This window comes from Pseudochaenichthys georgianus, chromosome 3 (assembly GCF_902827115.2).
Source record: "Pseudochaenichthys georgianus chromosome 3, fPseGeo1.2, whole genome shotgun sequence".
In the NCBI taxonomy this organism is placed as follows: Eukaryota; Metazoa; Chordata; class Actinopteri; order Perciformes; family Channichthyidae; genus Pseudochaenichthys; species Pseudochaenichthys georgianus.
The window spans coordinates 51,331,351-51,359,291 of NC_047505.1; the positions used below are offsets into that span (position 1 = coordinate 51,331,351).

Consider the following 27,941-nt stretch of genomic DNA (forward strand, 5'->3'; position numbering starts at 1 on the left):
ATTCCCACTAAATAATAATAATAATAGATGACATTTGTAAAGCGCCTTTCGAGGGACCCAAGACTGCTTTACATGGTGAACACACAAATAAACAAACAAACAAAAGGGGTAAATAATAAAGTAAAAATTAAATCAGTAGCAGCCCGAGTGGAAGCAGGCGGACTGTGATGGGTTTGGGGTCAAAGGCCATGATGTACAGTACCCCAAAGTGTTATGTTAGAAAAAGCGTTGTATGGTTCCCAAGCACATAACTTGCATATGTTGGGTAATTTGCACCATTAGAATTAACGTTAATTAGACATTAGAGGCTATTCAAAGAGCTGCTGATCGGGTAATATCATTCATGTAAATGATGATTGTACATATACGCGCACCTTGGTGCAATTGTGGTTTATTAGGAGTTAATCGCAATTCAGATTAAATGTTATGTGGAAAAAAAAAAAAAAGGAATGAATGTATTTTATGTGGATAAATTGTTATGCTATAAATGTTTATGCTATAATATATATATAATATATAGATGAACTCAGACGATTGCTAAAAAACATCAGGTAGGATTTTCTGTGAAATGGCAAGATGGGTGGGAAGAGGGTGGCATGGGAAAGGGATTCCCTAGATATATATCTATTTTTTTTTTTCTTTCTTTCTTTTTTTTTTTTTTTAAATTGTCTATATCATTTGTATCTGTATAAGTCCCTTTTGTGAGGGCAAAAAAAAAAAAAAAACAATAAAAAGTTGGTCACAAAAAAAAAAGAATTAACGTTAATTAGTATTAAATGGCATTATAGCCTATAGAGACAATAGTTAAAAAATGGCTTGGCTAATTTGGATATTTTCATCTCTAACATTTCCACGATCCAAAATGGCGGTTTTTGAATGTCATGTAGCGATTTAGGATTGGATTAGATGTACTGTATACATTTTGTTACAGCAGCATGAGAAGAAGACATTGCACATGAAATTAAAATACCATTAAATGTGTAAATAACAATTGAAAGATATGCAGCATGTAAAACATTTTCAGGCTTTTTGAGGCGAGAAAACAAATAGTTAAATCCGGCAAAAAAGAAACTAAAGAAACTATGGAGACAGGAGTTCTCTGCAAAGGTTACATGTCGTACAGGGGAATTAATTTGGCAGGAAATATGTCCTGTGTTGTTTTTCGTTGCAGAATGATTTGATATCCTGCTTTAACCCCAGTGTCTTACACCTCCATCCAGTAGACATCCATACACGAGCAAATTGGGGTCAAATATCTTGTCCAAGAAAAAATCAATTACATTTTGTTTCTACGTTTCTCCTTAGAAACCTCTTTTTAACAAGAGAAACACAATAACCCGGAACATTTTCGGAACCTCGGAGAAAGACAGACATGCACTAAATATTGAGTGTATAGATGACACAATGACCTCATGGACAACACAACTGACAATGAAGTGCGGATCCCATTTCCCTGTGAGCCACAGCCAGCGAAAGAGTCTCAATTTGAATTCCATTTTTGTTCTCCAACTTGACATCTGAGTAACGAATTCCTTCTGGAGGATTAATCATGGTGTATTTGACATCCTATGCATTCTAAGCTAGTACCCTATACACTCGAGCACAACACGGTGTAGTGTTTATCAGAGTTGGAGTAGTGTTGGAGAGGCGCCGTGTCCTCTGGAGCATTTCAGAGGTGGCTCGTATAACCTGTTTCAGTATGCATTAAAAACACATGAGAAAGAAGGAAAAGTGGAATGTGAGGGTAAACAGAGGTTTTTCAAGATGTGAAAGGGCTTTCCAGTAATTCCCTCTCAGTTCACCGCACCTTTAACAAGCTTACAAGTATACTGTAAAAGCTATTGCATGTACACACTTAAAGTAAACCATCCCCATTTTCATTCTTTCTCAAAAAACCCTCAGAGACATGTTGTCCTGAGGCCTTCTCATTGAATATATCACATCGATCAGACATACTGTATTGATCCCAACTGGTTTTGTTACAGCAGCATGTTTAACGAGGCATTGAGTTAAACGTACAATACACCAAAAGCAGTAAATATATCAACAGTAGAAATGTATATCCATAGGGATTCTATAGAATTCACAATATAACATATCCAAAATAAGTTAGATGATTATATAATAGACCGACCAAGTACTAAATCATGAAACATGCAATAAGAAAACATGGTGAAGTACACAGGCCACGGTTTACACACCATTTGCATTTTTATTTAAAATAAATCCCAGAATAATATGCCAAAGGTTTCATCTAGTATGCTTATACTTTTCTTAACACGTCCTTATCACTTCTGTATGAATAATATCCAAGATTCAAATATGTAAAGGCTGTATTTGAAATGAGAATCTGAAGTCTCTTCCAACAATGTAGGAAAAAGCAAAAGAAAACATGATAGTGAAATAAAATAAATGGTCCAATTAAAGGTAAGTTTGAGAAACCGGCTCGAGATACACTTTTTGTTATATTCCTCTTAACTGCTCTTAACATCCCGGTAGCAATGAATATCTTAAGTGCTCTGTGGAAGCCGTCGAGCTGTGAAAAGCACGACCAATAATCTGAGCCGGCTAAAGTAACTGGATGGCCTACCTGCCTGTCAGCCTTCCATCGGGGCACAGACTTACCTCGTGCCCTCATTGGTCATGTGCGCGTTCGTGTGTGTTGGAGGAGGGGCTCTGTGAGGAAGTGGCAGATTTGTTCCGGCTGTGTATTTTCAAATTCTAGCGCACTCGAGCTGGTTTCTCCAAAATGACCTACCCCACCTTTAAGTAAAACGAATACAAAATATATATACATTAAATTACATGTTAGACGCTTTTATCCAAAGCGACTTACATACTCAATCAATACTGAGGGAAATCCCCACAGGAGCAATTCGAGGTGAAGTGTCTTCAGGGACACATCGACGTGCTGACTGCAGTGGGGTTTGAACCTGTGACCCCTGATCCCAACACCTACGCACAACCCACTGCACCACACACCTCCCTATATACGTGTACAAAAATATGAAATTCATTTTTTTAAATAAATATTTAATTATTTTGTGTTTTTTCCCCCCCATTCTTACTTCTTATGTTTTCATGAATTGTTGGTTTTTTATTTTTCGTCATGCTAAATGGAAACACTGTCACATAACCCACTTTCCCCTATACAGTAGGATGAACCAGAAAAACATAATGTACGCTTACATTCTGTTCTTAATAAGAAATAATCTACACTCGAGTACATAGATAAGTGAATATGTGGAAGACATGTGCTTCACCTTGGATGGATGCCCCAGAGAGCAATACGTATTATCTTCCTCTGAAGCATGCTGCCTCTTCTGTGGAAAGGCTTCTTACAGTAATCTCCCTTATCTCAAATTCAACTGAACCTAAATGACGAACATTGACCACGTGTCCTTTCCCCTAATAACATGTGTGTGAGTGGGCGACATATTGTGGGGAGTTGATATATAGACATAGTGCGTAGGTGAGGATGTCCATTTAAAGGGGAGGGGGTTTTATATGTGAGTCTTTACTCAGGGAAACGTCTGATTGTTAATAATGTAGGGTGTAGGTGTTGCATTATGAAACATGGACCACCATATGTAGCACATGTGGGTGCAGGGTGTAACAGGTGAGAGGATAACACACGTGTGTACGCCCTGAGGAAAGAAGGACATGACTGATGAAAGATGCTATAATTGTTCCCACATTTCCCATTAGTATGTAAATGAATGTCAGGGAGATGGATAGCAGAAGGGAAATGATGCATAATGAATGTTATTACCAGGCCCAGACCTACTCACAAAGTGTGTCTGAAAAACATCCATGCGTCCAGTTCGCCCCAGGATAAGGTTTTTTTCGACGTACATTTTCATGTTCTTGTGTAAAGTTGGAATAAGAAACACTGTTCATGAGCATAATTGTAGAAACGATCTGCCTCCCAGCTATAAGGCTGTGTTGGCATGAATCTGATATGAAACAAAAAAACACATTTGTGAATATTCTCAAAGTATAAACTGCTGAATAACAACGTTTAGATGCAATCAGTGGATTTGCAATCTTCACAGTCACTGTAACATCCACAATAACCAACATGTGCCAACAGCAGTGTCCTCGCTTTGAATAACAGAGTTTCATATGACATACTATCGCTATTCTTCTTGTATTGATATATTTTACATCCTTACTTCCAGCACTTCTAGTTTACACAACTATTATTGTTGTTGTTTTATGAACAATGTAAGCAAAAGAAGATAGTGAAGCGTGGTTTATATTACGTCCATCACGTTTAATTATTTCAGCTTCTTCTCTGTCCCCAAGATTGAAAAGATTACTAAAACTAAAATAAAGACTAAAATCACCTTAATAACTAGATCAGTGCTTCTCAAAGTGTGGTCCGCGGACCACTGGTGGTCCGTGAGTGCCCCCTAGTGGTCCGTGAGTATATTGGTACAATTTCACATTTTAAATAAATTAATAAATTAAAGTTTTCCCCACTCTCGCGGGAATATCTCCGCAATGGAGCGAGCTTAAGTTTCACTTTCGATTGCGTGATATAGCCCAGTGCAACACCTTCGTCACACATGTTGCCACTTTTTTGTACCATTTTCAGGCGATTTGTAATCTGTTCTAGAAAAACGATGTGATTTTGGATATTTGTGGAGTTAGGTGGTCCGCGAGTGTTTTTTTATTGGTTAAGTGTCCTTGGTATGAAAAGGTTTGAGAAACACTGAACTAGATGAATGTAACCTCCAATCTTCTCTCTTCTCTGCCTCAACCTCTGATGTGTACTTTGTCACGACGCCTGCAATGTGTTTGAGATTGCCAACACGGCTTCAACATTAATACAGTCTGCATGTTTTGCACGTTTTATTAATTGTAACAGTAGGAATTATTCATGTTGCATTCACGTACTGCTCAGTAGCAGCATCATTAATTCATTGTAGCATCACACTGCTGCTTGTGATGAAGGACACATGTTGGAGGACACACACACATGCTGCATTGATCATATAGCATATGCACTGGAGCTGTCCATGGATATTCCTTTACTGTCAATCCCAGAGCAGGTTTATCTTCAAAGCGCAGCGGTGCCCCCCCCCCCCCCCTATGGATGAGCAGCTGGAGAGTGCACTGTACAGTTTCCTGCTGGACTAATGCAGCTTTGTACTCCAGCTCTGTGTTTGATGTGTGTGTCCTCGGGGACCGACAGAAGGCTTTAAGAATGGAGGTCCGTGACAGTAGAGTGAGCCAGGGCCTTTCCTCGAGGAAAGAAGGGGCTAAAGAAGAAAGGGAGGGAGTAGCATGGAGGCTTCTTTGTAGAGCGCTTCCTCTGGAAAAGCCACCTGATGCCCCTCTCATGGGTTTCCCAAAGTGTCAGCCTCGAGTGCTGAAAGAAAGTGCCGACAACTTCAGTTCCTCCAATGGCCACTGGAGGCTCCCTCAGAAAGGGGGTCCGTCTCCGTAGAGCCCCAGGTTTAGGGTGAGGTGTCTCTTCTACATCAACATGTGTCCCCTCTTCTTCATGTCTCTTCTACATCAACATGTGTCCCCTCTTCTTCATGTCTCTTCTACATCAGCATGTGTCCCCTCTTCTTCATGTCTCTTCTACATCAACATGTGTCCCCTCTTCTTCATGTCTCTTCTACATCAGCATGTGTCCCCTCTTCTTCATGTCTCTTCTACATCAGCATGTGTCCCCTCTTCTTCATGTCTCTTCTACATCAGCATGTGTCCCCTCCTCTTCATGTCTCTTCTACATCAACATGTGTCCCCTCTTCTTCATGTCTCCTCTACATCAACATGTGTCCCCTCTTCTTCATGTCTCTTCTACATCAGCATGTGTCCCCTCTTCTTCATGTCTCTTCTACATCAACATGTGTCCCCTCTTCTTCATGTCTCCTCTACATCAACAAGTGTCCCCTCTTCTTCATGTCTCTTCTACATCAACATGTGTCCCCTCTTCTTCATGTCTCTTCTACATCAGCATGTGTCCCCTCTTCTTCATGTCTCTTCTACATCAGCATGTGTCCCCTCTTCTTCATGTCTCTTCTACATCAGCATGTGTCCCCTCCTCTTCATGTCTCTTCTACATCAACATGTGTCCCCTCTTCTTCATGTCTCCTCTACATCAACATGTGTCCCCTCTTCTCCATGTCTCTTCTACATCAACATGTGTCCCCTCTTCTTCATGTCTCCTCTACATGAACATGTGTCCCCTCTTCTTCATGTCTCTTCTACATCAACACGTGTCCCCTCTTCTTCATGTCTCTTCTACATCAACATGTGTCCCCTCTTCTTCATGTCTCTTCTACATCAACATGTGTCCCCTCTTCTTCATGTCTCTTCTACATCAACATGTGTCCCCTCTTCTTCATGTCTCTTCTACATCAACATGTGTCCCCTCTTCTTCACGTCTCTTCTACATCAACATGTGTCCCCTCTTCTTCATGTCTCCTCTACATCAACATGTGTCCCCTCTTCCTCATGTCTCTTCTACATCACCATGTGTCCCCTCTTCTTCATGTCTCTTCTACATCAACATGTGTCCCCTCTTCTTCACGTCTCCTCTACATCAACATGTGTCCCCTCTTCCTCATGTCTCTTCTACATCACCATGTGTCCCCTCTTCTTCATGTCTCTTCTACATCAACATGTGTCCCCTCTTCTTCATGTCTCCTCTACATCAACATGTGTCCCCTCTTCCTCATGTCTCTTCTACATCACCATGTGTCCCCTCTTCTTCATGTCTCTTCTACATCAACATGTGTCCCCTCTTCTTCACGTCTCTTCTACATCAACATGTGTCCCCTCTTCTTCATGTCTCTTCTACATGAACATGTGTCCCCTCTTCCTCATGTCTCTTCTACATCACCATGTGTCCCCTCTTCTTCATGTCTCTTCTACATCAACATGTGTCCCCTCTTCTTCACGTCTCTTCTACATCAACATGTGTCCCCTCTTCTTCATGTCTCTTCTACATCAGCATGTGTCCCCTCTTCTTCATGTCTCTTCTACATCAACATGTGTCCCCTCTGTGGAAAGAGACTCTGAAAGCTTCAGGAACAAAGATTCTCTCTCTTTTTGATCCATTTCTATAAAAACCTGTCTGAAAATGAGCTGATCAGATTTCGGCCACTTTATGATGTCATCACGATGTGTTGTCTTGAGTAACCATTAGCCAATCAGCAACCAAGGTAACCCCCCCCCCCCCCCTTATCACCTGAATCTCCTCTAGAGCTCCATTGAGTTCTCTGTAACCAAATGTCTCTCAGAGGGGCGTGGGGAGGGGCTCCTTATTTTCATCTAAAGTCACAGACAGAGAATCAGCACTTTGGAAACAGGGCTGAAACAGAGGGGATTATGGGTAATGCTGCAATGATCTGTTTGGTGTTTCAGCCAATCAGAGACATGTTCTGGATATATCTGAGACCTGTGATATATTGATGGAAAACAGTATAATGGGGACATTTAAGGGCAAGTTTTCACTAAGTCAGTAATGTCCTCTGAAGTAATGGAAACACAACAATGTGTGTGTGCAGGTTTGTTCTACTTACGTTATGGGGACACGGTTACATTGTAACATGTATAGGCAAGGCAAGGCAAGTTTATTTATATAGCACTTTTCGACGCAGGGTAATTCAAAGTGCTTTACAAAAAAGAAATGAAAGACATTAAGCATTAAAAAAGAAAAGCTAATAAAATATATATATATATATATATATATATATAACACTTCTTCTATTGGCTAGTTCTCCAACACATGGCTAAGACGCGGGACATCTCTAAGTAGTTGAGAGGGGGAAAAGAGCTGCAGCACAGGCAGTATGAGAACAATACTACTACTTATTGTGGGTTGATAATCAAGTAAACTTAGTATTTAGGGTAATTGTTCAGTATACATACTGGATAAGTCAATGTAATGTTTGATTTTGTATTCGGAATTGTGCGAAACTGAATGTCCATCTCTCTGTCTGGACACACAAACTGAAAGATTGACAATAAAGTTGAGAGATGTGCTCCAGAGTCATGTGCGTGCGGGCTTGTTTTACCGTCTTGAAGGGACACAGTGACATTTTGGGAACTCGTTCAATGTAATGCTCTCGTAAAATGCTAGTCCACCGTAACTTAAATCATTACAATGAATTAAGATGTCAAACGAAGTCTTGTAAATGAATGTGAGTCAACATGATGTCATCTAATGGAAATGAGACGCTGTGTGTGCAGGCTTGTTTTACCGAGGCTGTGGGGACACAGTGACTTTGTGGGGACTCACCTTCAATTTGGGGACAAATGCACGTCCTTGTAAAATAAATGTTTTGATGATGTAAACATTGGCCTAGAATCAGGGGAATGTAATTGTGTGTGTGTGTGTGTGTGTGTGTGTGTGTGTGTGTGTGTGTGTGTGTGTGTGTGTGTGTGTGTGTGTGTGTGTGTGTGTGTGTGTGTGTGTGTGTGTGTGTGTGTGTGTGTGTGTGTGTGTGTGTGCTCACACGTGTACTAATCTCGCTCACATGTATGCACTCCTGATCCTGATTTCTCTCTCATCGCTGAGCACTTTTTGTGCCTCACGTGATTTAGTCACACGGTCCACTTTAACTCAAGCTCAGTTGAATGAATCAAACGCTTTGATGTATAGATTACTGCTTCTGGAGTCTGGACATGTCATGAATGAGAGATAATATCTTACTGGTATGCTTGCCTCCTTTTCTATGATACAACAACATCGAATACATTCCTCTAAGATATCCATACATTTATATGTGCACAGAATATTAAGACATGTTGGAAGAAATGACACTTGAACACTCGAAGGAAGGGAAAGACTCGTATACATGTTGTAAAAAAGAACATGGAGGATGTATGTACTCTGCCCAATGTTAAAGCACCGCATGCTACACATCCAAAACACAATATTAATACATGATTTCTTATTAATTTCATCCTCACAAATGTATGAACGGTAACACTTTCATTTTGGTGTGCAGAGATTTTGAGCCAGGAGATGATTAGCTTAGCTTAGCTTAGCTTTACCACTAAGCTGGAAGTTAATATGGCTTTGTCGGGAACTTTCAACAAAGCCATACTCGCTTCACGCTCTCAGTCTTAATGCTAAGCTAAGTAAATCATGTCCTGGCTCTAAATCTCTTGAAACCTTTCCTGAAAGTCTTCTTTAAATCTTGACAAAAAAAGCTAAATATTTCACAGAACGTTGTCCCTTTCCTTGAACGTATTTTCTGCTCACATTCTGAATCTGTTCTACGGAGCCTTGAAATGAAAGATGGTGGCCGCTGTAACGGCAGTCCTCTTCTGTATTTCTTCTTCAACAATCTTCAAACGGTCCTCCTCAAAAATAACCGCTTATTTCTCAATCTATTTCATCCGTCTCCTCTGATTCCATGCCAGCACACAGCTCTTACCTCCAGATGGAGAGACCATCTCCTCACAGCTCATTTGGGTAATAATTCAAAGATTGGACACAAAGGAGACTTGAGGTCCGACAAGCAAGCTAGCTTTTCTAAATTGGATCTTGGACCACGAGGGTTTTAGAGAAATGGAAAGCCACTTGTGTTTCTAGTTTCAATTATCACACGCTGAGGATGAGCCAATGTGGCCGGTTGAACAAAATTGCCGACATCAAGTCAGACGAAGATGAAACATGTATTCCGTCTTAGTCCTGACCTTCTCCTGTAAAGCTGTTCAATTTGTCAACTAAAGAAGATTCTATTTACACGTACAACATGTTCTCTCCTCTGTGTATCTGTTTGTTTGTATGTTGTTGTTTGTTTCTGTGTTTCTTTGTGTACAGGCTCCTTGTAACTAATTGCCACCTGGGGGATTTATAAAGTTGTTTTGAATTTGAACACTAATTAATCCACGGAAAACTGCTTGTACTACAGTAGATGCTCTTATGTTGTCACCGGTAGCCACATGCTTTTATTTTGTAATATTAAGACTTCTGCGATAATAATTAACAGCGTTCAACAAGACCTCTGGTTTCCAAGAATTACGTCAGAATTTAGAAATGCAGGGCTTCACGGTACGTCCACACAGCAGCTTCAGAAGAAACTTCCACCGCTTCCAACGCTTCTCTGCCCATTGACTTTGGATGACGTCACTTTGCCTCGCTTGTCGCCGAACTGCATTGTGGGGGAGCGAAGCGAAGATTTCCAGGATGTCCAGGATTCCAAAGTTGAGCAATGTTCAACTTTTGAAGCTGAGCTGGAAGCGTCAGCCAATCAAACACGTTTATGCAAATCTGACAGTAGAAGCGCTAGCCAATCAAACCGCGTGTAAGCAGGGAGAACCAGACCGCAGTTCATTTCCTCATATTCCAAACGAGAAGTTACGGTAGCAAATCACCCGGTTCTTTACGACCAGAACTATTAACGGGATACAAACCGGAGGAACCAGGCATGGAGGGAGGTGGCAGAGACAGTGGGTGAAACTGGTAGGTTTTCGCCTGTTTGGGGAGTTTATATATATATATATTGCTCGCATAAAATCCCCGGGGTTTTGCTTTGTATGTCGGGGGAGGGAGATTCATCTGATTGGTTGTTGGTCGCGTTGCTCGCAAAAAATCCCCAAGCTGTCAGACACGCCCAGCTCCAAGATCTTCAAGATTTTTGAAAATCTGCTGTGTGGACGTACAGTAACCCTTATTTAATTTACCAAAGTCCTGAAACTGTCCCAGAAATGAGTTTGGACTGTCCTAAAGTAAGTATGTAATGTCACAAAGTTCGTAATGTTACTCTTCTCCGTTGTTATTATAATCTATAGTGGTTATTTGCATTAAAAACACACAATTCAAGTTATCAGGAAATAATTTATTACATGTTATTTAAATATTTGCTTTGATTACAAAAAAGATCTTGGAATTAGTATTTCTAATAATGTGTTAAAATTAAGAAGTTAAGAGATAAACAGGTCAGAATTCTTTGTAATCTTTATTTTGAATCGCTGAGTACAACTCAGTATCTATTTAGGTTTCTCACCAAACATAATATTGTACAATATCACATTTGAAAATAGCTTAAACATACCGTAGTGTAGTTCACTAGAACCTGTATTAGCATTAGCTGTTAGCTCCTTTCTGCCGTATGCTAACAGCTAATTGCTTAAAGATTACATTAAATCGCCCAAAACTGGACCATTTCAACAGATGTGTTTTTCACAATGGAAAATAAACTCTTCTTCAATGGTTACCCTGGAGCTGAGATGGTTCTTCCTGGGTCTTATCCCCATAAGAAATTGCTCATAGGTCATTGATGTGTTCACGCTCTATTGATAACAAACTTTAAAATAATACCAAAGACCTTTGCATGTGCTCCCCTGGGTCTCGGGTTGGAGTCATCTCTGATCCCTCTGCACACATGTGCCATTATCACAGCCTCTACTCTATTTACATGTGACTCCAGTACTTTGCAAACTTACGAACCAATTCCCAAACTTCATCACAACAAAAGGTGTTGGTCCGTGGAATAGCTGTAATGATGAGCTGAAATACTGTGCAAGCTTATCTAAACCAAAGCTATTATTTAGAAACCGAATCCTGAACGGTTCTGAGCAGGACCTGGGAACTCATGCTTGCTATTTCTTGTCATCGTAAAAGTTATTTATTTTTGGTTGTCTTGTACAAAGAAATGTATTTGTTTAAAACAATGAATCCAATATCACGGATCCAGATGACCTAATGTTTTATTTTCGAGATAAATGTACGCTTGAGGGGGACCAGAGACGTTTATAAGCTTCTTCTTGCCGCTGTTGAACATGACGAGACTATTTGATAATTTCTATTTGATTTGTTATGTACCTTGAAAGTGTTTTTAATATTATTATAATTATTATTGTTGTTTCTTTTGTTTCTGACAATAAATTGACTAATACAAAAAGAACTTCATACACATGATATAAGTTGAGCTGCAGTTTATGGAAATGTGCCACTGTTATAAACCAGCAGGATACAGGAAGACCCTATCAGTCTGCACAGCCCTGCCAGATGCCAGACATCTGCTTCTGTATACCTTCAACCTTCACCCTCCCTTCCTCGCCCCTCCTGTGCCACTCGTCGCCAGGCGGGAGGATTACGAAGAGTTCACAGACGGCTCATCCCTTCAGCCTTTATCGCCGACGCAGGGCTGCTATCACCGGCTGAGCAGCGCGTCCTGCTGTAAACACGAACACACACTTCCCAAATACCATGGAACAGAGCCCATAATCCTCGCTGAATCAGACGGGGGCCAGAGATTCTGCATTGTGTGTTTTCTCCCCGAAGAAAGGATTGGATTGGGAAGGGCGCACGGGGTCGTGTCAATTACATCCTCAGTGAGCGCAGTGGCCCTGTTCAGCATGTTGCACGGTGACAATACACAATCAAAAGGCTTGGCAGGGTTACGTGGTTTATTCGTAGTGACTGGGACAGGGTTTGTGTTATTAAAGCACCAATTTCAATCGCTCTGAACTACTATGGAAGCCTGTTTGCGCCACAGGGAAAGAACAATCCTGTAAGTTAATATATTGACTTAGCTATCTCAATATATTGACTTAGCTATCTCGTAGAATAAAGCTCATATATATATTGGCTCATATATACAGAGCCAATATACTGCTAATATGCATGTTAATTAACAACTAGTTGATGGTTAATTTGTGTACCTTAATATAAAGTTGTACCGCTTGATGAACATTGATGTCTATGTGCCTTATTCTGCATTTGACATAATTGATTCAATAAAAAAAATATAACTCAATATAATGAGATAGCTAAGTCAATATATTGAGATAGAAAGTCAATATATTGAGATAGCAAGTCAATATATTGAGATAGCCAAGTCAATATATTGACTTACAGGATATATTTTTCCTGTGGTGCAAACAGGCTTCCATAGTTATTGTACGCCATTGTCTGAAAGTCCAGTTCCCTAATTAAGTATGTTTCTTTCCTTTGTGGTGACTAGAGACTGTCAGCCAACACTCAAGCCATTTCTGTTTGATCAATTTGTCTTTCCATCATTTCTCCTGTTCAGAAATGCATGCGGTTCAACCCGGATGCGACCGTTTGGGTCGCAAAGCAGCGGATCCTGTGCACGCTGAATCAGACCCTCAAAGACGTGCTCAACTATGGGCTTTTCCAGCCGGCCAGCAATGGGAGGGACGGGAAGTTCCTGGAAGAAGAGCGCGTTTTCAGAGAGTACCCTCAGCCAATCACCAAGGGGGTCCCATCCCTGGAGGTAAACTATTGACCAGTTTGATTATTCCTCAAATTAGTAGTGAAAGAATCAAATATACTCAAAAATGCAAAATGACTTGTTGCATAAACTACTTTGGTATACATTAATACGTCCAAACTCATGTCAATATTATTTGATTGTACACCAGGAATATTTTCCATTTCTCAAGATAATTATCAGTCTATCACTTAATTATCTGATATGAATCAATATATCAGTTGAGTGTAAATATAGCTTGTGTTACAGGTAGATATATATATATTTTTTAAGTGTATTAAGGCGAGACACGGCAGGCAAAAACATCGTTTTTCAAGTACTGGTCAATTTTGAGATGTTGTGCTATTTTGATTCTTTCAGGCTTTTGGAAGGAAAACGTACAAAATACACATTTAAGTGTTTATTTGACTATAGTTTGTCTATTTGCGTCTGTAGATTTCTCCTAAATTCACCAAAAGTTAGCATTCTAACGTAACATAAAGTACCGCGACCGCTGTGTGCACCATGTCAACAGAGGTATCGCTGGAAAGCTCAGTTTCTCCTGCACAATCTCATCGAATCCAAATATGGTCATTTCCTTTGTATCAGCAACCAATCGTGAAAGCACAAAGGGGTCTAAACCAAGAAACGAAATCTCATTGGCTGGTGTCAATTTCTGACAACGTGATTCGTTCAGATGCGTCACGTGGTGTGCTAAAACACTTCCTGGTTAGCTTTCCGCTAGAAATTGAAATCTCAAAATGGCAAAAGAACGGCGAAAAAAACGTTCACAGAGAAGACGACAACAATTGTCACTTGCACGAAGTAAGGTTATACAAAAAACAAATGACCCCGAACATGAAATACCTTCACGGAGTGCGTCGAAGCGCAAACTGTCATCCAGAGAACAGGAGGGTTCAGCTAGCGCCTCACTGCAATCTTTAAAGGCCGTTTTCTCAAAATGAGTTTTTTCTCCTACTCTGTTCGAAATGTCAACTTCAGTAGCACGTAGAGACACCAAACCTTCCAGTTATATTCCTATCAATATTATGAAGGCTTTTACAGAAGGGTTTGTTCATATATCATTCATAGCCTGAATTATACAACATTGTATACCTAGAAACATGGCAAAAATTGATATTGTAGGGCTGTTGACAGTATTTTCTGATTTATGGAGTGATAAAAAGAGATATCCAATATCCCTTCTGTAAAAGCCTTAGATACTAATATGACTACAAAATGAAACAAGAATTTTGAACCTGGCTTTATCCAAAGTTCAGATTTCGATTCCTGAAATGTGTTAAAATATGTGCATATTTAATGAGATAATGAATAATTTGCATATTTAAACATGCTATTTCAGAAAACTTGTAATACAAAACACAATTGCGTTATTGTAAGTAATTAACTGGAGAAATTTCTAGCTGATACCGTTAAGTTAAAAAAAATACCCTATTCATCTGGGGTGTCTCGCCTTAAAATGATCTGAACCTATGTTGGATCTGGTATTTAATTTCCAAAGGGGACCTGTTTGCGGTTTTCCCTCTCCTGTAGTGTGCCATATAGTTTTTGTTCATGTCAATGGTCTGCGGAAATCCCAAAGTTCCCTCTAAGCAAACTTTAGCTCTTTATCCTGTGTCCACTGAGCAAACACTGTTTTGTTTTATTTATCTAAAATGTATGTGTTTTTCATCGGTTAATATTCAGGTCTGTTTGATTTTAAAAGTTAAAGCCTTCTGAAGGACGAACTATTCTGGATACCTGCCTGCGGGAAAGCCGTTAAAGTGATGTTAAAATAAAAAATAAGTGAAAAGATCCATAAAATATTGACAAAGGAAATATTTTTTCATTATACATTCCTTCAAACACCCTCAAAGATTGAAAGTCAGTGAGGGTACAGTAAAATAAATGAATGCGCCATGAACATCTTGATCCCCTCTATATGTATGGAAACATATCTTTCAACACGCACCCAGGGGAGTAACATAATCAGCCTTATTGTAATCTCTGTTGGACCCATATGTTTTGTATAACTTGTTGTTTGCTCAACAGTTCCGCTACAAGAGCAGAGTCTACAAGCAGCCCGATGTGGACGAGAAGCAGATTGCCAAACTTCACACAAAGGTAAACGTTTGATCCTGCAGTGAAGAAAACTCACCAAATAATGAACCTTTAATCTTGTTTTCGGCCAGTGTCTGCAGTTCCTTTGACAGCAAGTCAGAGACGAATGATTCATCACACAATGAGCCAGCCTTTGCAAAGACACCACTTTACCTAGACGTGTTTTTTCCATCTCAAACAGAAAGCTTGTATTATACAATATCAACTCTGTACACAGACAATGTTGGAGATCTTAGACGTACAGTAACATTTAAAAGAAAAGAAAAATGTAATCTATGACACTGTTTACTGGACGCCATTTCATCGACACTTCATCAACGAGGCGATTCAGAGCGCTCTGAGGTAAGGTGCAAAATAAATGAATAATAAAAGGGTGTTTAAATGCGATTAAAAACATCCATACGGTCGTCAAGCGCTTATCCGGAGTCGTAGTAGGGACCTCCCGGATGACTGAACTTCTTCTTCTTCTTTCGGTCATGACCCAAACTTCATAAGTGAGAGTAGGAATGAAGACGGACTGCTCGATTGAGAGTTTTGCTTTCTGGCTCAGCTTTCTCTTCCTCACTAGAAAGCTCACGCTGCTTTGATTCTCCGGCCCATCTCACGCTACGCTCACTCAAATACAAGACTTGAACTCCTTCATTTGGGGTAAGAACTCATTCCCAACTCGGAGTGGACAGTCCATCTCTTTCCTGCGGGCACCATGTCCTCAGATTTAGATCTACCGTACTTTTCGGACTATAAAGCGCACCTCATATAAGCCGCAGCAGGTAAATTGTCCGTCTGTCTTGCTCTTGTTCTGTCTCTCCGTTCCACTTTTACTTTGGCGCGCTACCTGTCTCACTCTTTTCCGGCCTCCAGCTTTTCCTGCTGGAGCCCGCCGCTTAGGAGAAGGGTCTAGCTGCGGCCGCGGACAGTGGAGGTTGAACCAAGCCCCCAGGAGTGCGCCGGAGTCTTGTGGCCAAACGGCGGTACTACACTTCCTTTGTGGTCTCTAACTCGTTGGATAATTTTTTTTAAACTAAATAAACTACCCAGTATGAACGTTCCCGGGTAGCAGTTCTCTTCCCTCCCTTCAATCTAACCCTTCCCTTCCCCCATCCTAACCCGAACCACTCCCTACCTTTTTACCTAATCCTAATCTTCCTTCCTCCCTCCTAAACCCCAAAACCTCTCCTACTGTAAGAAATTAAAATCAATGTTTATACTACTATGATGTAAATCTCGTCAATTCGCTTTTAACGGTGGTGCCTCTCAGCCACCGTAGTGTCGTGTCAGGTGGGCGTGTCGTGTACCGCCGTGTACCGCCGTGTACTGGCCGCGGCCGCAGCTAGACCATATTGCCGCTTAGAGGTGGCGGGCGCGGACCGGTCATAGAGCCCATAGTGTTAAAGGCGGTTAATGTTACCTGTAAAACCCATAGATGTAGGAGGTTCCCTAGTGGCCGTTAGCTGTACAAAAAAAATGGGGGAAAAAGTCGCGGCTTATAGTCATCAGAGAGCTCAACGACTACAGGCCCATAGCCCTAACATCGGCGGTGATGAAATGTTTCGAAAGACTAACAGCCAACTACATCAAAGCCAGCCTCCCACCCTCCCTCGACCCTCATCAGTTCACCTATAGAGCCAACAGATCCACGGATGATGCCATCACCACGGTCCTTCACACAGCTGTCAGCCATCTAGAAGGCCCAGGCAACTATATAAGGATGCTGTTTGTCGATTTTAGCTCAGCTTTTAACACCATCATACCTGACATACTAGTGGAAAAACTGTCAAGCCTAGGTTTCCCCTCCATCTTATGCGCTTGGATTTATAATTTCCTTACAGACCGTCCTCAGACAGTGAAAATAGGCCCTTTTTGCTCCTCCACCCGCACCCTCAGCACTGGCTCCCCGCAGGGCTGCGTGCTGAGCCCTCTACTCTACACTCTCTACACACACGACTGCTCTCCCATTCACCCCTCTAACTCCATTATCAAATTTGCAGATGAAACCACTGTGGTCAAGATTTGATTCAATTCAAGACATTTCATTGAAGTCGATATACTCTGGAGCATAAATACTGAATATCGCTTCCAGAAGTCGTGTGGAGGCTCTGAATGTCCCAATGGGGATTAATAAAGGTTTATCTGTTCTTATCCCGTCTTCTTATTCTATCTTATCGAAGCTATAGACTCTGCCTCTCTCCACACTGTTAAGGGAAACAGCCGAGAGAGCATGAGCAGCGGAGACATTGAGATGAAAGAAAAGGATGTCACAGTGCCGCCCACATCTGCCTGACTGGGAATTGCATTGTTAAACCTCCACAGTAATAACTTTTCACACTGGAGGTGCAGAAATGTAATAAAACACACAGATTGCATTAAATATTAAGCAGCTTCGCCGTTTGTGTCTGTTTGCCTTCAGTCTTGGCAGCTTGAAGTGTGATGGGTGGGGAAACACTGCAAGCTCAGTGTACTGTAGCGTACCTGCCAATTTGGGCTTACTATCAGTTTTCTGTTCCTCTTTGATGATATCTGTAACGCTGCTCAGAAGAAGTGTCTCTTTTCCTGCTTCCCCGACAGAAGGCTCCTCCCTCTCCTCTGTTTCTCCCACATGAAGTACATCTCTAGTGAACAGAAGATTATTAGCCTCCTCTTCGTTGTGTCAGGCTCGTTCTGGGCTCCTGTCCCATGGCTGCTGTAATCCTGAGCCAAAGCATAAGTGACTCTGGCAGCTCTCTGTCAGCGGCTCACCGGGACACTGTCTGACAGCTGCTCTAAATCTACAGAGAGGACTGCAACACGAAAAATGAAAAGGGCAGATAAGTTGTTGTGAATGTGGAGCGGAGAGATGGCGAACACGAGCAGAAGTCATAAGTTCTGACGCTGAGTCCTTTCTTTCTTATTTGTTTTGGCCTGACCCAGCTTTTTGGAGCTAAATGTCTTTGCAGTCTGGAGCTCAGTGGTTGGCTCAATCTCACGCTGAGACAGCCAATCAACCGCCATCCTCTCAACCTGTTTCAGCAGAAAGGGAGAAGGAGAGGAGAGAGGAAGCTTCGTCCTCCAGACTCTGATTCACTAGGCCTGCGGACACACACACACACACACACACACACACACACACACACACACACACACACACACACACACACACACACACACACACACACACACACACACACACACACACACACACACACACACACACACACACACACACACACAGAGGACATATCAGCTAGATTAAATAAAACATTGCTTTGCAACGCGGGGCCATGTACTTGAACCCCTGGCATTTCCAGATATTGAACCGGCAGTGACTCATCTTGGCTGTTATCTAAACAGAAACTGATCATCAGGTGTAAAAAGAAATGCAGGTATAAAACCACAAGTGTTAAGCCAATAAAACATGTTAAGCTTGTAATACCTTAGTTGGTGGATGGCTATACAAAGGATCAGTAGTCAATCTTTACTTTGTTTTTGCATCTGTATTTCAACGACAATTTCAGAAGTTATCAGCTTATTAAATTAAATTAAACGAGGTTGTTATTTCTACCGACAAAATGCTTCAGATGTTCGAATACCCTCATGTTGTGAAAGTGAAATGTTTGTGATTAAAACTGTGCATTGAAACAAAACGATGTGTTACGGTTGAGGCCACTAAACTACTTGGGTTAGTTCAGAATAACATCCTTGTTTTGGTTCAAATCTGAAAGTGTATCTTTGCTCCGGTCATACCTAATAACGGCCACTAGAGGTCGTCGCATAATACTTTGTATCCTTCCTGAGTTGATACAGCTTACCTATAGATGATAACGGTCTACTCTGACAACTATAAGATCGATACTTCGGATAAGAACAGTCATTTAATCTGCTGATGATATGTTAGCCGTTATCAGTTTGGTATTTCGTCATGATCAGCGATATTAAGAAGTCTGGGACCAGGCTATTGACATACTTACATGTATTCCATTTAGCTGACCCTTTTAACCAAACCTATTTTCAATACGTGCGATCAACCAATCAAAAGCAAGAATCCTGCAGGTACTTTCGCTATCTATGAATCCAATGTGTTTAAGTGCTACTTCATTTCCTAGAGATGTTGGGGGTTTGTTTTATTCGCCAAGGGGCATTGAAGTGGGTTTTCAGTCTGTGCCAAATTATGTTTTTCGACTTACTGCTGTCCTGATATCAATTATATGAAACTCTAGAAAGCAATGAAGATCCTCTAAGCTGAGGTTCCGATTGTGGATGTCATGCGAGCATAACATGGTGACAACAATCAGTCTAAATTAACAATCGGGACGGAAATGTTCGGATTTCCAAAGGGAGGTTCTGAGAATAAATAAAAAATCAAGAACCGAAATAATTGAACTATTCATATCTTAGACTGCACTGTTATATTTTATCCTTTAATGTTTATTTTATTAGCTTTTCTTTTTAATGACTGATTTTAAATGCCATTTTCTTAATGTCTTTAATTTTTCATTTTTCTTTTAATGTTTCTTTTATTATCTTTTACTGTTTTTAAATGCCTTTGTCTGAATGTCTTTCATTTTTGTAAAGCACCTTGAATTGCCTGGTGCTGAAAGGTGCTATAAATAAACTTGCCTTGCCTTGCCTAAGCATGGATGTCTTTGAAGTGACATAAATAAACCCAGGTTCGGCATATATTATTGGTTAAATAAATCCTGACCTATTCTCCGATAATTTTAAGTTTCTAAAACAATGTTAGCTTTAAACAATGCCCAGAATTACAAACTGGAAACCAAATCAGAGTTCCAGAAAATACATTGACGTATTGTTTTCTGTTTGCATAAAGTGTCTCTCCGAATCCCTTTTCTATATTAAAAAGTATATCAGAATTGACCACTGTTACTTAGAAAGGATATCATTAAGGGTATGATAGGCTTTTATTGAAACCCAGGTACAATGATAAGGTATCTCACTGACAAACATGTTTCCTGTTTTGAGGTTCTACTGGGAATACTTTCTTCAGTTCTTGCATATTCAAACACTTTTAAAATACTCCCAAAAATGGCCCTGAACGAGTGCAACCCAGCTGTACAGGCTAGAAACTAAAATGATAATAAGAAATGAATATCTTCTCCTGTGTATTGGCTGATTCACTTGGATCTGGGGCACCACAATGGGATGGTGGGAAGAGGACATCCCTTCGTATGTTATTCTACTCCCACCCCGTGTCCTTGTCTTTTTACTCCTCCTCATTTATTACGTGCCTCTCTTCTCAGTCTATTCTTTTATTTCTGCTTCCCATTTTTTCTCTCCTGCTATCTCGCTCTTTATTCCTCATTTTCCGCTCTCCTTCGGGGAGCTGCTCTGTTATCTATTTTTATCATGCGGCCTGGAAAGAAAGCAGACGGGAACAGAAAGGAGCAGCCATCGAACTCAGCTCCACGTCACCTTGCCCTCCTCTGCTTCATGCTTTCACTCGCCTTTTATTCCTCTATCTTCACCCATAAGTCTACCTCGGTTTCTCAATGTATTCCTTTACATGTACACTTTTCAGTCTCACTTATATTTGACCCTCTTCTTTGGCAACTTCTATTCTCGTTTTCCTGCCGTTTTTCATCTCTCACTCCCACCACCATTTGTTCCTTCTTCTCAGTGTAATAGCTCTTTCTTTTCTCCGGTTGCACAGGCCAATCTGAGGAAGTTCATGGACCTCATCCAACATAATCAGGTGGACAAAGTGTTGAAGCTGCTGGAGAGAGGCATCGATCCAAACTACCACGACAGTGAGACTGGTGGTAAGGCAGCACTCAAGCACAAACACCAAACACACCAAGACCTATAAAGCTGAATACCAATGGTACATTTTACTTCCAAAAAGTAGAGGGTGGTATTTAGCTGTGAGTTTGGATTTGGTGGAAATCTGCATATGTCCTACCAACCCAGTCTCACATCTAAACGTGTAATAACTACGTTGGTCCACAACTTAGGACGTAATATTTCCACAAAAAATGCCTCTGAAATTATAAGATCCCCACGTTTTTTTTCACCATTCATTCCAAAGGCTGGCGTCTATGTCACATGATCTTCAAATTACTCTCCGGGTCAACAAAAAAAACATGGCCGACCTTCGTTTTATTCTCGGTGGAAAATGCCTATTTTAAGATTTCAGATTATGTGTGCAGTGGATGCACATGATCTTTAGTTCTCTAGTTATTACAAAGAGTACTTCAGGAAATTGTGTCCATACAACGTTTTAATTGTTACCAAGGTGGTTGCTAGGGACGCTGCTATCGATATTATTTCTGTTATTTTGTGTAACTGTTTAATGGTGTTATCTTTATTGCTACCCCCTTCCCCGTCAATGTATAGTGTTGGTCCACAGCCTAAACATATTAGTTTTAGTTTTTTTTTGCAATTCTCCAACCCAGTCTCACATCTCACATCACATCGTCACAAACAAATACCGGAAATAGTCGTAGGCAAAATCCTCAGCTCGGTGATTGGATGGTTTAGCCGCAATGCATGCTGGGATTTTTTGTTTATGCAATGTGAAATCCGAAAAAAATTAAAAATAATACTTTATTCCGAGTGTGCTTGCTTTTCTCTTTAAAAGTCATCACATAACGGCATTGTAATACACGGTTCGGCTGCATTAAATATTACATATCTGCCGTAGTTCTCTATTTATAGAGCCCTGATGAGAAGACTTCTAGACAAGCAGGAGAACTGCCGCCAAAACTGAAAACGTGACGTGGATCATAAATATATCAGCAATTAAACAACATCTTACATTTCTTTTCACACAATACGTCTCCTTGCAGTATCAACACTAATTCGGCTCACTTTTATATTTGATCCAATTGGTAGATAGGCTGTATTTACACCATAAAGGTGCACAGCTGATATAAAGGGACACCTGGTGGTTAAAGCACGTTATTGAATTTTATTATTTGTATTATTAGATATGAATAGGATCCCTATAAAGTATATTTATTACTCGTTATTCTCTACTAATAGTCAAGTAAAGACTGTATATAATGACTATTTTGCACATCCCTTTCAAGATTTCAAGATTTTCTAAGGTTTATTGACATATCATATTATACACAACTACAGTGTAGTTATGCAATGAATGAAAAACTTGGGTCGCAGGTTCCTCAACAGTGCATTACAAGACATCTATCAATATGTGTGTATGGTGAATGGTGAAAAAAACCGTAGGGATCTTACAATTTCAGAGGCGTTTTTGTAGAAGTACTACGTCCCAAGTTGTGGACCAACGTAGTTATTACACGTTTCGATGTGAGACTGGTCCTACACCATAGTTCACTAACAGGCGGGTCTGGAATATAAGAGGGATAGAAAGAGAAACTTTAAAACTGTTCGATTGTTATGATGTGTAAAGACTGATATGTTCTATAATCGGCCGAAGTTAAGTCATGATGTGAAACGGTTAACAAAGAAAAAGGGGAACTCAAGCTGCTGCTACACTTTATTTTATTTATCTAAAATGAAGCACTTTCAAGATGCACACATTTTCAAAAGCTATTTTTTTTTCTCTATTTTATGTTGAAATGCAGCCTGAGAGGAACATTACACATATCCACAGTATTTACTGTATATCTGTAGAGTTCAATGTTAATTGACAATAAATACTGTTGTTTTTGAATTGTACTTTCTTTATTTGATTGGCAGTCATTTGTTGATTACATGCAGACGTACATGCACACTAATTCATAAAGCAAGTTCGACATTTTGATGTTCCGGACCTTTGCATGGGAAGATTTTCTCTAACTGGACCTCGTTGAATTTGTGTTGAAGACCCCTGTCTATGAAGTTAGATATGATGCAAAATGCGAGAGATTATAAAACATGATGTGAGCACTTGCAGAAAAAAAAAGCTGAGCTTGTGTGGATACATTTACACTTGTATAAAATATCCACGTAACTGTGAACCAAATTTGTCACAGAAGTCACAGAAGAAAAAAAGTGTTGTAGCTTGTAGAAAAAAAATGAACTTCGTGATGAAATGTTCACTTGCAGAAAAATATGTATTTTTAAAATATATTTTCCATTACCACTGCAACTTGGTTATTACAACCTCTCAAATCAGTCATTACAACTTCACAAATCTGCTCTGTGGCAGTATAAATGGACGAATCTGCGGCCTTGACTTTTGCTACACTTCTTGCGATGAATGTGTCGCAAAAGTAATTTTCACCTGTAGAAGTGAGCTCTTTTCTTCGGGGTGTTAGATATATTGAGACCTGACTGGACAGTATATAATATACGCCTCTGTCCTGGACAAGCTTTATGTTAAAAGGAACAGAATGAACCTGCAAAGTGTCCAGTCAGTTCCTCCAAAATCACCAAAAATGTGTAACTTTTCACTTTATTGGGAGCATGATTTGGTTTTAGGTCGTGGTTTTCAGATATCTGCGCTTGAAAGTAATTCTTATTTACAGATACAATCCAGTTAAATTGAAAATGTTGGTACTCAAACTTTTGTAAACCGCTAACAACAGTTTTCTCCTGAAGCAATAGTCTCTGTGACATTGACTGTGAGGTCAGTGGATTCATCTGAGTTATCGATCAGCTTTGGAGAGGCGGTTTCAGTTATAATTTAACCAGTTTCATGTTTCTTATTGTTTTACTGCTTGTTTATCTTGATATGTTTTTTCTTAATATATTTTAAATGCAATGGGAAAAGCTATGATTTTAGCACATCAGCTAATTTTCCTTCAATATATATTTTCTCCAATTAGGACTTAGATCCCTATCAGCAGCCAAACCCATTTTAACTGTGCAATTTAGCACTGATTAATACTAATACCCAACTGTATACAACTAATAAACCTGTTATATATTTAAAGTGGACCTATCATGCTATATTGTAATAATATATTGTAGGGCCATACCTATATAAAACATGTCTGTGAAGGTTTTTTTTCAAAATACCAAACAGATCATGCATTTTAGCCATGCCTCATTTCACTCTATTTGCTCTTTTCCAGCCCTGTTTTTGCAAAGGCTGAATCTGAGAAGTCTTCTTCGCTGCTTTTGTGGCAGACTACAGCGCCACCTACATGCCTGGCATATGTACTACAGCGTCTCCAGCGCTTTCGAGCAGCAATGGCCGTGGCCCAACCCCCCATTCCCCTGATAGGTGGAGAGTTGCCCATATAGGCGGAGCTTCTCGTTTCTGACGTCAGAAAAATTCGAGTCTGTAGAGCCCCGTTGCAGCCCCGTTTTTAGAGATTTAGGTACGGAGGAAAAGAGAGAGGGTTGTGTTTACTGACACACCGGGGACACGTATTCATGTATAAAAGACGTACAAAGGTGCATTTTGCATGATAGGTCCCCTTTAAGTATCATGTGCACATTTCACATCCCCAAAAATGTCTTGTTATGTGGCCCTAATCCTCTTCCGTACTAATTACCTACAGGATAAATAGAGTATTATGATTCTTATCCAATAACACTTGTCCAATCTTTATCCAGAATGATTTTTAATAACCAAACGTGCACAAGCTCCCCCTTTTATTAGGCTCCTGTTAAGCAATGAAATCTGATGTGAAGCTCCACAGCTAATTAAATCAAGATTACAAGTGGGTGGATGTGCATGTTTGGAGATAATATGTGATTCTTCTTGCCTGGTTGCATTCTCCCCAGACGCAGGACTCTTATTCTCCAAGTGTGCCGAGGAGGACTTGTAACTATTATGCATAGCACTGAGCAGCTGCTCGCTTTGTGTTTATGGAGCAATAGAGTTGTGTTGAGAACATATTGACGTTAGGATGCAGCTCATTACTCCGGGCACTGGCTGCCACCCGGTGTGTTGGAGCCAGGTCTACAGCTACTCTGTTTACTCTGACTGAACACACACTCTCAGGAGTACCTGGTACACAACTCACATGTTGGATGATACTCGGCACACACACAAGCCTTCCCAGTGGCCCAGAGGGTGAAACTCAGTGTGGAAGCAGCTGGATGTTTGCACCTGTTTGATATCCTGCACATCGGAGGCAGGGAAACCAGCCATGTTGATGAGTGGAGCTGCAATGCGTCCTTAAACCCAGAAACGAGTCCGCATTAGTCACCACTTCCTGTATCTGGTCTGGAAGTCGATGTGTTTTTCAATGTGATTGTGGTTTTTAGACTGAAATAAGGTATGTGGTTAACACACGATGAAGAGATTTTTATTCCACGAAATACCCCACTGGTGAATTTCAAAACGGCGATTGCTAACGAGTGTCGAAATTACAATCACGTTGCCTTTAGCTTAGCGGTGGTGACGTGAAGTCATGTGACCGTGCTGTAGTTCCTCTATAACCTAACGTTAGCTTGTTATTTCAAAAATCATAAAGTGTTATTAATATGTGGAGTATCGTAAAAGCTTGTTTTAAGGGAGGTCAGTGAATTTATCTGAGTTATCGAGGAGCTTCGATCAGGCAGTTTGAGTTATAATGTCTTATCGTTTTACTGCTTGTTATTTTGATATGTTTTTTGTTTCATATTTTAAATGTAATGGGAAATGCTATAATTTTAGCACATCAGCTAATTTTCCTTCAATATATATTTTTCCAATTAGGACTTAGATCACCATCAGCAGCCAAACCCTTTTTAACCGTGCAATTTAGCTGATTAGTACAAAAATCATAAAGTGGCGTTAATATGTGGAGTATAATAAAAGCTTGTTATACACAGAGATTATCTTCTGCAATAATCCGCAATGTAAAAATCCCATTGGCATATTGTGGAGGGAGCCCTTGCGATGCTAACTTCCAGGTTATACTACGACAGTAACGTTACGTCCACACAGCAGCGTTAAAAACATCTTCCAACGCTTCTGCTCATTCACTTTGAATGGGGTGACGTCACTTTGCCTCGCATTGTGGGAAGCAAAGCGGAGATTTCCAGCCATCTCAGGATTCAAAAGTTGAGCAATGTTTAAATTTATGAATCTTCTGAAGCTTTCGGTGGAAGCGTCAGCCAATCAAATCATATGCCAGTACAAGCTCTAGCCAATCAAACCGCTGCTTGTGTGTCAGGGGCGGGAGATTCATGTGATTGGTTGTTGGTCGAACTTCAGACACGCCCGCCGGCAAGCTTTTTCCAAAGCTTCATCACTGCACCACTCCACTGCTGAAGTCCTCGTCCACTAATAGGAAACTAATCAACCAGAGGACTGGAGACGGAAAGGTGATCTGCCTGGTGTTTCATCAAATCATCCTTTCTGTGAAAAGTATCTTTTAGTACGAGAATCCTTCCTGTGCCGGGAGAAGGGATTACCTTTCCTTGATTTAAAACCACTTTATTTGACCACTTATCTATATCAGCATGTATTTAAAAGCATATTATAATCATTGTTTACCAGCATTGTTGTACCTGAGGTGGACAATTATGTTTATTCGTGATAATTAATATGTCAAGGGTATCTCTGCGGTGCGGCTGCTCTTGACTCGGCCAGTATTGAGTGGACAGAGTTTGCCCAGAATACAAATGTCTGTTGAGAGGAAATGAAGGTGAAGCAGAGAGGAGAACGCTTTATTAAGCAGGGAGTCGGTGTTATCTTAATGGGCTTCGAGAGCTTTTGTTAAATAAACGTCTTATTGCTGAAGGGGAAATTAGCACTCTTGTTAAACAGCTATTATGTAAAAGAAAAGGTGCAACGAGGCGACTGAATAAACCAACTACTTGACTCAATATTTATTGAGAATGATTTCAATGAGTTCACAATGATTGTTTAGCTTCGGTTAAGAAGAAAATATTCAATACCAAGTGAGGCGGCAGCAACGCAACTTAAGATGAATGGCAGCACCGATCAGGGTTTTCTGTAACTGTCCAAGTCTGTTCATGGTTTAATTTCCATCAACCAGTCTGTAAACACTGACAGAGCCAATTCCGTATTCCTGTTAGTGTTTACTTCCTGTCTTCTTCTGCTGTTCCCTTTAGTGTTTACTTCCTGTCTGTCTTCTGCTGTTCCCTTTAGTGTTTACTTCCTGTCTGTCTTATTCTGTTCCCTTTAGTGTTTACTTCCTGTCTGTCTTCTTATGTTGTTCCCTTTAGTGTTTACTTCCTGTCTGTCTTCTTATGTTGTTCCATTTAGTGTTTACTTCCTGTCTGTCTTCTTATGTTCCCTTTAGTGTTTACTTCCTGTCTGTCTTCTTATGCTGTTCCCTTTAGTGTTTACTTCCTGTCTGTCTTATTCTGTTCCCTTTAGTGTTTACTTCCTGTCTGTCTTCTTATGTTGTTCCCTTTAATGCTTACTTCCTGTCTGTCTTATTCTGTTCCCTTTAGTGTTTACTTCCTGTCTGTCTTCTCCTGTTGTTCCCTTTAGTGTTTACTTCCTGTCTGTCTTATTCTGTTCCCTTTAGTGTTTACTTCCTGTCTGTCTTCTCCTGTTGTTCCCTTTAGTGTTTACTTCCTGTCTGTCTTATTCTGTTCCCTTTAGTGTTTACTTCCTGTCTGTCTTCTCCTGTTGTTCCCTTTAGTGTTTACTTCCTGTCTGTCTTATTCTGTTCCCTTTAGTGTTTACTTCCTGTCTGTCTTCTTATGTTGTTCCCTTTAGTGTTTACTTCCTGTCTGTCTTCTTATGCTGTTCCCTTTAGTGTTTACTTCCTGTCTGTCTTATTCTGTTCCCTTTAGTGTTTACTTCCTGTCTGTCTT

At 40.4% G+C, this 27,941-nt stretch overlaps 1 protein-coding gene across 1 annotated transcript in view; it reads left to right on the forward strand.

Moving 5' to 3' along the window:
• The window catches only part of LOC117442788 (SH3 and multiple ankyrin repeat domains protein 2-like), a 236,019-nt gene that overhangs the window by 116,596 nt on the left and 91,482 nt on the right, over positions 1–27,941 (forward strand). Inside the window, exons 4-6 of the mRNA XM_034078751.2 lie at positions 13,014–13,217; positions 15,246–15,317; positions 20,959–21,067. Coding sequence (XP_033934642.1) covers positions 13,014–13,217; positions 15,246–15,317; positions 20,959–21,067 — 385 coding nt within the window. The remainder of the gene's footprint in view (positions 1–13,013; positions 13,218–15,245; positions 15,318–20,958; positions 21,068–27,941) is intronic.